Source organism: Chenopodium quinoa, unplaced genomic scaffold, assembly GCF_001683475.1.
Source record: "Chenopodium quinoa cultivar QQ74 unplaced genomic scaffold, ASM168347v1, whole genome shotgun sequence".
NCBI classification, from domain to species: domain Eukaryota; kingdom Viridiplantae; phylum Streptophyta; class Magnoliopsida; order Caryophyllales; family Amaranthaceae; genus Chenopodium; species Chenopodium quinoa.
In genome coordinates this window covers 3,347,895-3,360,295 of record NW_018744821.1, presented here as the reverse complement: position 1 = coordinate 3,360,295, position 12,401 = coordinate 3,347,895, and the positions used below count along the sequence as shown (strand labels likewise).

At 36.5% G+C, this 12,401-nt stretch overlaps 1 protein-coding gene across 1 annotated transcript; it reads left to right on the top strand.

The window, feature by feature from the left end:
• Positions 1–801: 801 nt before the first annotated feature.
• LOC110704077 lies at positions 802–8,814 on the top strand. Its single transcript, XM_021881860.1, has 16 exons — positions 802–827; positions 922–1,046; positions 1,527–1,644; positions 1,743–1,768; positions 2,064–2,181; positions 2,370–3,057; positions 3,160–3,271; positions 3,440–4,422; positions 4,606–5,247; positions 5,344–5,395; positions 5,496–5,954; positions 6,081–6,577; positions 6,634–6,739; positions 8,380–8,433; positions 8,530–8,585; positions 8,794–8,814. Exons 1-16 carry the CDS (start codon positions 802–804, stop codon positions 8,812–8,814), a joined length of 4,083 nt encoding a protein of 1,360 aa, XP_021737552.1.
• The last annotated feature ends 3,587 nt before the right edge of the window (positions 8,815–12,401 follow it).

The following is a 12,401-nucleotide window of genomic DNA, read 5'->3' as shown; positions in this document are numbered from 1 at the left end:
TTCAACTGATTTGTATTAGCTTAGCAGTTATTCTGGGAACAATAGCCTAGACTGGTTCTCCAGAACTAATGTATTTTGTCTGTTTCACTTAATCAATGAAATTTAATTTCTGTGTCATTTTTTTCTATGCCTTTTCCCGGTTATGTGTTTATGTATGATGCTGCACAAGTAATGTCACATGTGACCCTGATCATGCATGCTTTCATACACATTATGCTAATTACTAGCTGCTGCTTCATTATTTTAGACGCACAATGGTTTAAGGCAGAACCCTTTACTTTGATACTTAATTTTTGTGTCATCTTTTCTATGCCTGCTTATAGTTATGTGTTTATGTATGATGCTGCACAAATAATGTCACATTTGACTTTGATCATGCATGCTTTCATACACATTATGCTAATTACCTACTGCTGCTTCGTTGTTTTAGTTGAGCAATGGTTTAAGGCAGAACCCTTTACTTTGGTAACATATTTGTATTTTCCAGGTATGATAATCCTCAACTACACAGTGGCTTTTCTGATTGTTTCCTTGAGTTGCTACTGGTTTATCGTGCTTGCCAGCTAACAAGCCGCATTTAGATATCTATAGCAGCCACTGTAAACCTTATTTGCTGGTTTAGGTCTTAAGCCTATATATGATGAGTAAATACAAAACTCCTAATTTATAGTATTCAATATAGCTTTCTGCACTATTGTTTCTTCACAAGATTTGTATATGTGTGTTACAAATCGCTGCCTGCTCTCTAAAAAAACTTTCCCAAAGACCAGGGTCAGCAAACGTTTACAGGAAATTCAGTCTATGGCTGAAACACCGCCTTCCATCAGGTATTGGACTATTGTTGTTAAAGGTGCATGATGTTTTTTTTACTGATATTGTACTGTTGATGTTTAATGTTTGGTGATTCCTTGCATTGGATAGAGAAATAAGTGAGCCAAGCACAAACAGAAGTGCAGGGCCAGATTACTTACATAGTAGCTCAAGAATTACTAACGAAGGAAATTCTAACTATGACAGTGCTGAAAACCCAGATACTACAATGCATGGTAAGCATGGTCATCTATAAAGTATGTGCTTGCTACAAAATCACAGCCAAGAGCAGAAAAATAGAGTTACAATGCGATCATTGAAATAAAATTTAAGGGTAGGATTAAATACGGTGGATTAGCCTGCTTGCAAATAACTCAGAAAATAAGGAACACCTCTCTAAAAGTTTAGCTATATATATAAGCTGGTCTGCAAATAGAGTATATACTTTGATAAGTGAATTATTGATTTACAAAGCTTTTGAAAATCACAAATAGAATTGAAGAATCAAGCAAATTGAAAGGGAAAATTCAGTAAAAGGGCAATGGATTGTGAGTCAGTTCAAAGAAACCCAAGAAGTTTTCAGCTATTCTTGTGCTTAAGCTTGACAGGGTTTGCTGATACAACAGAGAGATTGAATTGTGTTTTGCAGATTTAATGTTAGCACTTCATGCCTTGGCAAGTTATATATGCTTCTAATACTGGCTTTCGTTGCTTAGATATTTCGGCCGCAAAGTCTGATGAATGCATGGTGCATGAAAAAACTAGCAACAACTCACGGGTTAGCAAGCGACAACGAACAATTGCAGCTATGTCTCAATCTCCTGTTTCAATAAGGTTTTCCTATTTGCTTTCTTGCTTCTGGGACAGTTTAGTATCTGTCTTTATAAAGTGTCACTGAGGTTGTTGTGTTGCACTTTGTTCACAACTTTTAGGGAAATTGGTGAAACGAGTGCACAAGGTGAGGCCAGAAATTCAAAACCAAAGAAACCTCGCATTCAAAAAAAAAAAAGTTAGTGTTTTTTTAATCACAGCTCTGGTAGCTTTAAATACGTTTATTTTCATTATGTGCATTTTAAAGGACTCAAGATCAAAAAGTGTATCCCTTTACTAATGGCAAGTTAGATGCCAAGTAACAAAGTCTTTTAAAATGATAATTCAATTATTGCTATTTCTGTTGTTGCTTGCGAGAATTGCTATCGTTATATAAGCTGCATTGCTATTGTATGCCTTATCAATGAAAATGTTTGTTACAGCTTTAAAGTCATCTTCACCTGTAGTGCCTGGGCCTTGCTATGATACACCTGTAATACTACAAACAGGGAAGAAAGGGAAAACTCAAACTAAAAGTGAGAATCTCCGTTTACATTCTAGGCAATTTTGTCATTCATTTATATTTAATCGCACAATATTTTGACATGCGCTTTGCATATTGTAAAGGCAACAGTTGTGGTTTTGAAAAAACAGACAGTCAAATTACCTACAGTTAGGAAGCCCAGTAAGTTTCACTATATTTCTGTCTTTATGATTTAGCTATACAGTTGCATTCATAAGTAAATTAGATTAACATTCAATTGCCGGGAAACAGAACCCCCTTCTGCTGCAGTTGGCCTTAAATTACCAACAACACCTCTGAAACTGAAACCACCTCGCTTCTGTGCACATTGCAATGCTAAAAAATTTCAGCATGAAACACTTCACTTCTGCTGTAGAAATGGGGCTATAACATTAGCCACTAATGAATACCCCCTTGCACTATATAGACTTTTAACATCTAATGACGAAGATGCCTTGCACTTTAGAAGATATATTCGCTTGTATAATAACTTATTTGCATTTTGCTCATTTGGTGGTGACTATAAAGCAAAAAAACATAAAGGGATTTATGTCTTTAAATTACATGGCCAGATTTATCATTACTTGCCTGATTTAATTCCTAAAGATATAGGCCCTCGCTATTTACAACTGTATTTTTATGATGGCCATTTTGAGTCGACTGCTAGGACAGAGAGTTTCCCAGAAATCAGGGCTGATTTAATAGCAATCCTTATGGAAGTAACTCAACAAAATCCATATGCTCAATTCTTTAGATCATTGAAAGAAATTGACATTCATGAAGAGACACAAATTATTATAAACAAAAACACTGTGCTTGACCAGCGTGTTTATAATGCTCCCACAACAGATGAAGTGGCTGCAATCTGGCCAGATGATACTTCATCAAGTGAGTTAAATGGACCATACATCACTGTAAGAGGAAGGTCAGACAAATCGCATCGTATATACCATAATTATGGCTGTTATGACCCTCTCCAATACCCGCTATTATTCCCAAAAGGTGATTGTGGTTAGAGTCAAGGTTTGAAGAAAAATGATGGGCAAGTGCATCAACAGTCTCAAACAGACCCTGTTCTCTCTACAGCAGTGCATACAGAGGAAGATGTTATTGCACAGGAAGCTTGTAGTGAGTTTCTGCATTGACTACCAATAGTAGTGTCTTACCTTTAATTGCTCTCTAGAAGTATTGTTGTTGTGTAAAAATGCTTGCTATCTTAACACTTAAGACCATACAACTTTTTTCAAATGTTCTTATCATCTATCTACTTACATTTATATGCTGCCCTGCTTACAGGATTAGCAGATGCTGGTGGGACTTCAGCACGACATGTTTCTCCACGTGAATACTATGCTTACAAATTGCAATGCCGCCCAAATAACATGCTGTTACGAGCAGGCCGCTGTCTTCAGCAATACATAGTTGACATGTATGTGAAGATTGAAAACACTCGCTTAGATTACTTCCGCCACAATCAACAAAAAATAAGAGATGATTTGTATCAGAGAGTTTTGGATTCCATTCAAGATGGTGAGACAAGTGCCATTAATATTGGACGGCGGGTTATTCTGCCACCGACTTTTATCGGTGGCCCACGGGACATGAAGCGGAGATATTTGAATGCCATGGCTTTGGTACAGCGCTTTGGAAAGCCCGATTTGTTTGTTACAATGACATGCAATGCAAACTGGCCAGAAATTAAAGCTGAGTTGGCTCCTGGAGAATTGGCTCAGAACCGGCCAGATCTTGTTGCTCGTATCTTTCGAGCAAAATTGATTTGCTTAAAGAAGCAGATAATGAAGAAGCATATCTTTGGAAAAGTGGCAACTATGATTTATGTTATTGAGTTTCAAAAAAGAGGGCTTCCTCATGCACATTTTCTCATCATCCTCAAGCCTAATTACAAAATGAAAACACCTTCAGATTTTGACCACTTTGTTTCAGCAGAATTGCCACCTCATACTTCCCCACAACTTCGGAAAATTGTAGTTAAACATATGATGCATGACCCTTGTGGAGAACAGAATCTAAAGTGTCCATGTATGGTTACCAAGAATAACAACATTCTTTCGTGTAAGTATGGTTACCCCAAGGGTTTTTTAGCTGAAACAACAAATCATGATGATGGGTACCCTATGTACAGAAGAAGAGATTCTGGAGAGCGAGTCCGCATTCGAGGTGCATACCTTGATAACCGTTCAGTTATTCCATACAACCCATATCTGTCTGCATTGTTTGATTGCCATCTAAATGTAGAGATATGCTCATCAATTCAAGCTGTGAAATACTTATATAAGTATGTTTACTAGGGACATGATAGGGTATCTTTCAATGTTAATGGGGAAGAACATAATGCTGTAGATGAAATAGACAAGTTCCAATCTGGTTAATGGGTTTCACCATGTGAGGCAGCTTGGCGAATCTTTGGATTTGATTTATTTGAGATGTATCCTCCTGTGCAGCACTTGCCAGTGCATCTGGAAAACATGCAGACAGTTCACTTACGGAATAACGAGCAGTTGAATTCTGATGTGCTGAATGAACGAAGGTCCAAAACGCAGTTGACAGAGTTCTTTAAAGCAAATGCAGCCTCTGTTGAAGGTACGGGATATCTTTATAGTCAATTCATAGAGCACAACAGATGGGATAGCAGTGCTAAAGCATGGTTTCGAAGGCGAAATAAGAACAAGGTTATTGGCCGGCTGGCAACTGTCACACCAGCAGAAGGTGAGCGTTTTTTCCTAAGACTGCTTTTGATTAATGTGCTCAACCCAAAGTCATTTATTGACTTACGTACTGTAAACGGAATGGTTTGTGCCACATTTCAAGAAGCATGTATTCAAAGAGGTCTATTTGAAGAAGACAATGGTGTCTTCTCCTGCTTGTTTGAAGCAGCTGAGATTCATATGCCATCAGCCTTACGCCGATTATTTGCAGCAGTGTTGGTGTTCTGCAGACCACGAAATCCAGATGCACTGTGGTTGCAGTTCTACAATGACTTGTCTGACGACTACCGACATACTTTGCCTCGGAGTGAAAGACAGGTTAAGCTACTGACCATTCAGTCAATACAACGACATTTAGAGTCTATGGGAAAATCACTGGCATTTACATGAAGAAGTTCCTGCAGAATTAAACAGGACAAAAGATATCATTGATGCATTGGATGCACCTATTCCTCAACAATGTATTAATTGCAGGCAAAATCTAAATGCAGCTCAGCAAATTGCCTTCGAAAAAATAATTTCTCATGTTCTGACTTAAAAACATGGATGTTTCTTTGTGGATGGCCCTGGGGGAACTGGGAAAACATTTCTGTACAATGCTTTATATGCAGAAGTGCGACTCGCAGGTAAAATTGTGCTTCCAACAGCAACTTCAGGCATAGCTGCAGCAAACATACCTTCAGGTAGGACAACACATTCACGCTTTAAGATCCCTCTTGATTCTGAAATTTCTCTTGTTTGTGATGTGCCAAAACAAGGTAGCTTAGCTGCTTTGCTGAAAGAAACAACTCTATTTATTTTGGATGAAGCTTCAATGGCACTGAAGCAAAACATTGAGTCTGTAGACCTTTTGCTCCGTGACCTGTGTGACCCAGCTTTTCCCTTCGGTGGGAAAGTCATTGTATTTGGAGGAGATTTCAGGCAAGTCTTGCCAGTTGTTCCCCAAAAAACTCAAAGAGAGGCAGTTGCTACAAGCTTAGTAAATTCACGAATTTGGCCTTGGTTAGAGAAAATGCACCTCACTGAAAACATCAGAGCCAAAGAAGATCCCACATATGCATCATTTTTGCTGAGTTTGGGCAATGGTGAGTTGCAATCCTCTGAAGACTCTTTTGTACAAGTGCCATCTCACATTGTCAGCTATTATCAGCCAACTGATGAGCCTATTCAACATTTAGCTGCTGCTGCATTCCCATAATTAAACAATGCAGACTTTTCACCAGATATTTTTAGAGAAAGAGCCATTCTCACACCATTAAATGATGCAGTGGACTCTATCAACGCTTTTCTCATTGATAAATTCCCAGGGGAAACAGCTATTTACAGGAGTTTTGATAGCATACTAGATAATAACTGTGCAATATACCCTACTGAGTTCCTGAATCAGCTAGCTCCAAGTGGCATGTCTCCGCATGAACTTGTTTTGAAAGTAAATAGTCCTGTCATCTTGCTTAGAAACATTGATCCAGCAGACGGCCTGCGCAATGGTACTAGGCTGATATGCAAGTATTTCAGAAGAAATGTCATTGTTTGTTCTATAGCTCTTGGTCATCGCCAGGGAGAACTTGTGTTCATCCATCGTGTAAACCTTCGGCCTCCGTCATCAACCAAATTCCCGATTCAATTTGAACGGATACAATTCCCTCTTAAGCTCAGTTTTGCAATGACCATTAACAAAGCACAAGGGCAAACATTAAGCCAAGTTCCGGTTTACTTTCCACAGCCATGCTTCTCCCATGGTCAGCTGTATGTTGCATTGTCTAGAGCCAAAAATCCAACAAAGTGACTGTTATCACTCCACAACCTACTGGAAAATACACAGGAACAGTGCTCAAGAACATCGTTGCTTATGATGTTCTAAAGTTATCTGGTATAACATAATGCCCTTTTTCCAAGGTATAATACTTATAGTTTTAGCTTCTTTTAGTTTACATCAAGCCTCATTCTTGTTTTGTAATATCTCTTTGAACTTAATATAATATGTCATTATGCTATTTCAAAATGACACTTTATCCTCTTAGTTCATATGTTGTTAGTTCAGATCATAGTATCATTCTCTGCAAAGTTGAACTAAATCTGCACCCTCTAATACATAATAACTTTGTTTTTAAACTACAGCATTATGATTCAATAATAGCACTTATGACTTTCTTTTTTATGACTCACGCTAGCAAATAAGCATCCTTCATAACTCACGTTAGCACTAGATCTTTTACATTTAGATAATTAGATATTAGAATGTTGCAATTCATTGAACCAATGCATATATCACATGCAAAATAAATAATCCAAATAGTCCACATTAGCTTTGTTATGCTTTCCACACTTAGCTAACAACACAACTTTCACAGCATCATAAAAATAATTTTACAAAAAGGTGAAATTATGTAACCAAAATTATCTCAGCAAAAAATATTAATTTTCACATTATTCATTGTCAGCTATCATGTCAGCCAAAAATATTCAGCACATCATGATTAATCAAACAACAGCTTCTATGCACTTTAGACTCGAAGCATTTTATTATCCACTGGACATTTGAACTGTTCACAAAGTACAGATTACTAAGGCACTCTCTTAACTGCTGAACAAAACCATGCTCAAGTCAATTGTAAACTTACTATAAATATCATTTTTCATATGTAGTATTCTATGAGCTAAAAGCAAAATCTAGCAACCTAGGTTTATCTAGCTGAAATGATGACTATTTCACTCCAAATTTTTTTCAAAACCCAAACCTTGTTGCTTCTGAAAAGACCTCACCACAAATATTTACTTTCAATAACTACATATAAATTCAGAGAAATTAAATTAATAAAAGGTAAGTAAACTGCTAAAATGAAATAAGCACAACTTTAAAATGGCATTTACCAAGGAAAAATACTCAAATAAAAAAAATGCTTACTCTAAGAAATATATCGGTAGAAGAAAAACAACAATAACTTCAGAGGGTCAGGCAAATAGTGTAACAAAAACTTTTGTCAAATAAAGATAAATAGTATAAGGAAGAAACTTAAGAGTAATTAGCTTAAAAGAGAACCAAGAAAAACCATGATTAGAACTATTGACCAATAATCAGCACATCATTATCTGCAGGACAAAGGTCATCATTTTTCCAGAGAAAAAAAAAGGGGTCAATAATATATCACTTTATTTGCATATCATATGATCATAGCTTTATTATCAATTACATCTTCTGACTTTGCATCATCATTACAATAATATCTTTTACTGAGAGTATACACAGAGCAAGTTACTCTCCCAAAAATAACTCTTGCACAGCCTATAATTTGGTGGACAATAATATGCAACAGGAAAAAGAGTTTCTTTAACAAAAGTAACCTCTATACAACCTATAATCTGCTAGACAATGATATGTATCAGATTATCATTCTAGCCTAATAAATTTCAAGACATAGCATGCTTGAAAACTCTCACAATCGACCTACTATTAAAGCTACTCACATTTCAGATACAGCATTTACTGCTATTCTATTCTCTCTATTGCAGTGCTTATTCATTGCTGGTTCTATCAATACTCACCTGCATTTTCATTTGAACAAGGTACCATTATTAATGATTCCATTCTTAAATTTATTCCTTTCTTTATTTACTTGTGTTTATGTATATTGTCAAACTTTATTTGGGATCTGTTTACAGTATCTACACTACTTCCCTATATCATTGTATGCATTCTTATTGCTGGATTCAATTTGGTAATATGAATTATTTACCTTTTGCCTTTTTAACAATATAAATAATTTACAACAAAAGTACCACTTGATGTTATATTTCACAAAAAAATAGTTTCACATGAATTGCTACCCTTTTCTGCCTAACCTGTAACTCATTTGATAGACCTGAGATCATTTTTGGTTATGCTTTCATGTTTTTATCTAGACCTTGTATTCTGTTTTGCATTAGTATTCACAAGCTGCAATATAGTTTACTTTGGCTAACAAAACACATGCAGCTTTGTATATATGTGGTAAACTTAGTTCTTTGTTCTTATAAAGAAAAACATAATTGCTTGATTATACATAACAAGCTGCACTTAATAAACCTTAAACTTCATTAGACCATAGAATGGCAATTACAACTGCGTTAGTTCATACACTTAGTAACACTTAATTAATAACCATAATAAAACAACTAGCAATAAGAAACACAACTGACTGATAGCAAGAGTTAACAGCAATATAGGCCGCTTAATCCCTAAAACATAGAAATAGGTGCTACTAATGCTTATACCACAACTAATTAGCACAGATCAACTATCTTTAATAATAAACACCATAAGAGCCATCACTTCCGGGTGAATATGAAGGGCTTGAATGGTGATGGATGTCATCCAAGCCTAATCCATGATAAGGCTTGCTTGTTTCTCCTTTTGGTGCCTCTATCTTTGGGCTAGGTTGCTTGTCTTCTGGCTCGAAGCAAAGAGCAGCCACCACTTCCTCAAGATCATGTACCTTTTTCTCAAGCATAGTGAGCCTGGACTCCAATGTTTCAAAGGTTGCCTGATTAGGAACCCCAGCTTGCTCACTGCTGTCCACCTTGTCTTTGCCTTTGCTTTCCATCACTCTTCACTTTGTTGAGAGAAAGGAATTAGAGATGTGTTTAAGAAGCACAGACAGGCCTTGTAAACAAATTGGAACCTTACCCTCGATTTATATATGCCTAAGCACCACCTTCTTACCTATCAGATAAAAGCATACATTTTATACAATTATGTGGTCATAGACTCTTTACTTTGTACATCTATATTAAATAATACTTATCCAAATGTACAATGTAGCCACATCATCAAAGAAAACTCCTTACTAATTTTAAAATGCAATCACAGTGCACTAAACAACACATGTGCATATAGTGTCTTACTTGCTAAATAACAATGTTAGGCCTTTACAAATGTTATTATTGTATACAATTTCATTGCATATGACATGTTCCTTTTACTTTTCATAGTATAGATGAAACCTGAGTACACACCACTGGCTAAGCTTTCACCTGTGAGCAAAGCGTACAAAGTCCGAGTGACGGTTAAGGAAAAGTCTCCTGTTCGAACTCCTCCCAACAAAAAGAAGTTCCAAAAACTGGTGTTTGAAGATGAAGAAGTACACACTAATCACTATACTGTTTATTGCAAGTTTATATTACACACGATTTTACATGACCTATCCTTTGCTGTGATGCAGGGTAACAGCATGGAAGCGACTTTGTTTGGGGATGAATGTGATCACTTCAAGAAAGTCTTTGAACACAAAAAGACATATGAAATAGCAAATGCTCCAATCAGAACAATTAACACAAAATTCAGCTCATTTCCAGGAGAATGTGAGCTAACCTTTGGAGGAATGACTAAATTTCAGGCAATCGATCAAACTCAAGGACCTGTATTACCAGACTACATCCCTATTGCTGATGTACCTAAAACAAGCGACCCATCAGACCGTTTTGGTATACTTTTTTGTTTATAGCTACCTAAATGCTATTATTCAGATACATGACTATTTAACTAAAGCTCCTATTTCTTATTTGCTTGCCAGATTTACTTAGAATTGTGGTACACTTGGAAGAAATTAGGCAAGTGACATATAAATCAGGCAGAGTAGCTGATGTCCGTGATATCAGCATCGTTGATGAAAGGTCAAAATTCTTTTTAAAATTCTAACAACAGTTCTAGCAATATAATTACAATAGCATGATCCTTATTATCTATGTTACGTTTGCAGCACTAGCACTCGCCCAATGATTGTCTCAGCATGGGGACAGCTTGCCTGTGTGAAAATCACTGATTGGACTACGAATTTCGTGGTTGTTAGCTTGACCTCATTGAAGCCTGCTACTCACAGAGGTAACAACTGTTTTAGTCCTTTAACTCCATATATGTGTTAACAAGACTAGACAAACTAATGTTAAGCTTCGCAGGTTTTTCACTCCAATCGAGCATGTCCACAACAATTGATCCAGCCCCCAGTGGTGAAAGAGTAGAGGCTTTAAGAAACTGGTAAACCAGTATCCTACTCTTAGCTACTTATAAACACCGTTGCACATCTCATAGATTAAATCATGCCTATTTTGATTAATTATCTATCTCTGTCATTGATTTATCATTAGGGCCCATGCAAATTCAGATATCATTGCTGACTACATGGCAAGGCAACTTGAGTTCATGACAATAGGAGCTGAACCAGTTCCAACTACACTTGATCAGATCATTAGCAAAACTGTAATTTCATTCGACAGAATATACTTATGTCAACTGCTCTGTAAACCTCTATGCTAAACGATTACATTTGATTCAGGTGGATAACACTGTCCAAGAAGAAGTATACACTCTAACAGTCATAATTCCAGATGCACAGCTAGACAGTGTTATTGCATACATTGGCTGTGATAATTGTGGAAAGCGATATGGTGTTGCTGCAAATGTACCTTTTTTTTGCCCGCATTGCCCTGATAAAATGCACTTCCACTGAAAGGTAATCATTCACTTCCTTCTGTTGTGCAACCATGAAGTGCTTTCCTTTAATATTAGCTTACACTAAAACTGCAGAGTCAACTTCACCTTTGATGCTGTGGATGATACCGGATCATTTCGTCTAACTGCTTTTGGCGAAGTTTGTGAACAAATCTTCAGCCTAACTACACCCGAAATTTTTAACAAGAAAGTTCAGGTACTAATATAGCTCTCAATTTAAGCTTATAGTTTTATTTTAACAATGCCACTATTGACTTTAAGCCTAACATCACTCCTTCTTCTCAGGATGGCTGGCCTGAATTCGATCACGTTGCTGCAGCTCTGAAATCCACACCCATGCATGTCATACTTCATCCCTCCCAGTCATTAAACAGGGCAGGCGTGCTGCATTGGGTGGTCCAGTCAGTTGCACACTCCTGAACATCTGCTATCCCAATCAAAAGCTTCTGATCAGAACACATTACCCCAGATTATGCTTGCATATCATTTTGAATGTGTTTTTGTTGGTAGCTTTATTGATTGTTGCTTATTCATGTTGGCTGCTATCAACTCTTTGCCAAACATTGAGCTTTTTCCTGTTAACTTATAGCACTTACTTGGTACTTTCATTGCTACTATGTAGCACTTGTGTAATATACACCTAAGTGTGCTTAGACTTAGGCTAACAAACTCTGCCTCTTTTGTTGGGTTGCTCAACTAACTTTCTATGTGCAAAATCTCTATGCTTGCTAATCTAATATGTATCACTTTGTTGTGCATGTGAATTGTCAAGAACTTTTAGAAAGCAAGTCACCAAATTGCTTTTCTTTCAAGCAAGTACATATACATATGCTTTGAAATGCTAGAATTATTGCAACCTACTTAACAAACAACTAATTACACTATACAAGTTATACATTAATAAAAACGCTTCAATCTTTCGTTAACCATAGAAACTATATAAGCATAAACCCAAATTTAAATTTTTTTAAAAAATAAGACTAAAAAATAAATGTTAGCCCCTTTTCAAAACTTTATCCCCATTAAGCTCCATAATATTGTACTTCGA

What these genes read in the sequence shown, in the direction of transcription:
- LOC110704077 (XM_021881860.1), top strand. Translation starts at nt 802, where the DNA reads ATGGCTGAAACACCGCCTTCCATCAG. An exon ending in GAAACACCGCCTTCCATCAG is followed by an intron (nt 828 to 921) that starts GTATTGGACTAT and finishes TGCATTGGATAG; the next exon opens with AGAAATAAGTGAGCCAAGCA. An exon ending in CAATCTCCTGTTTCAATAAG is followed by an intron (nt 1,645 to 1,742) that starts GTTTTCCTATTT and finishes CACAACTTTTAG; the next exon opens with GGAAATTGGTGAAACGAGTG.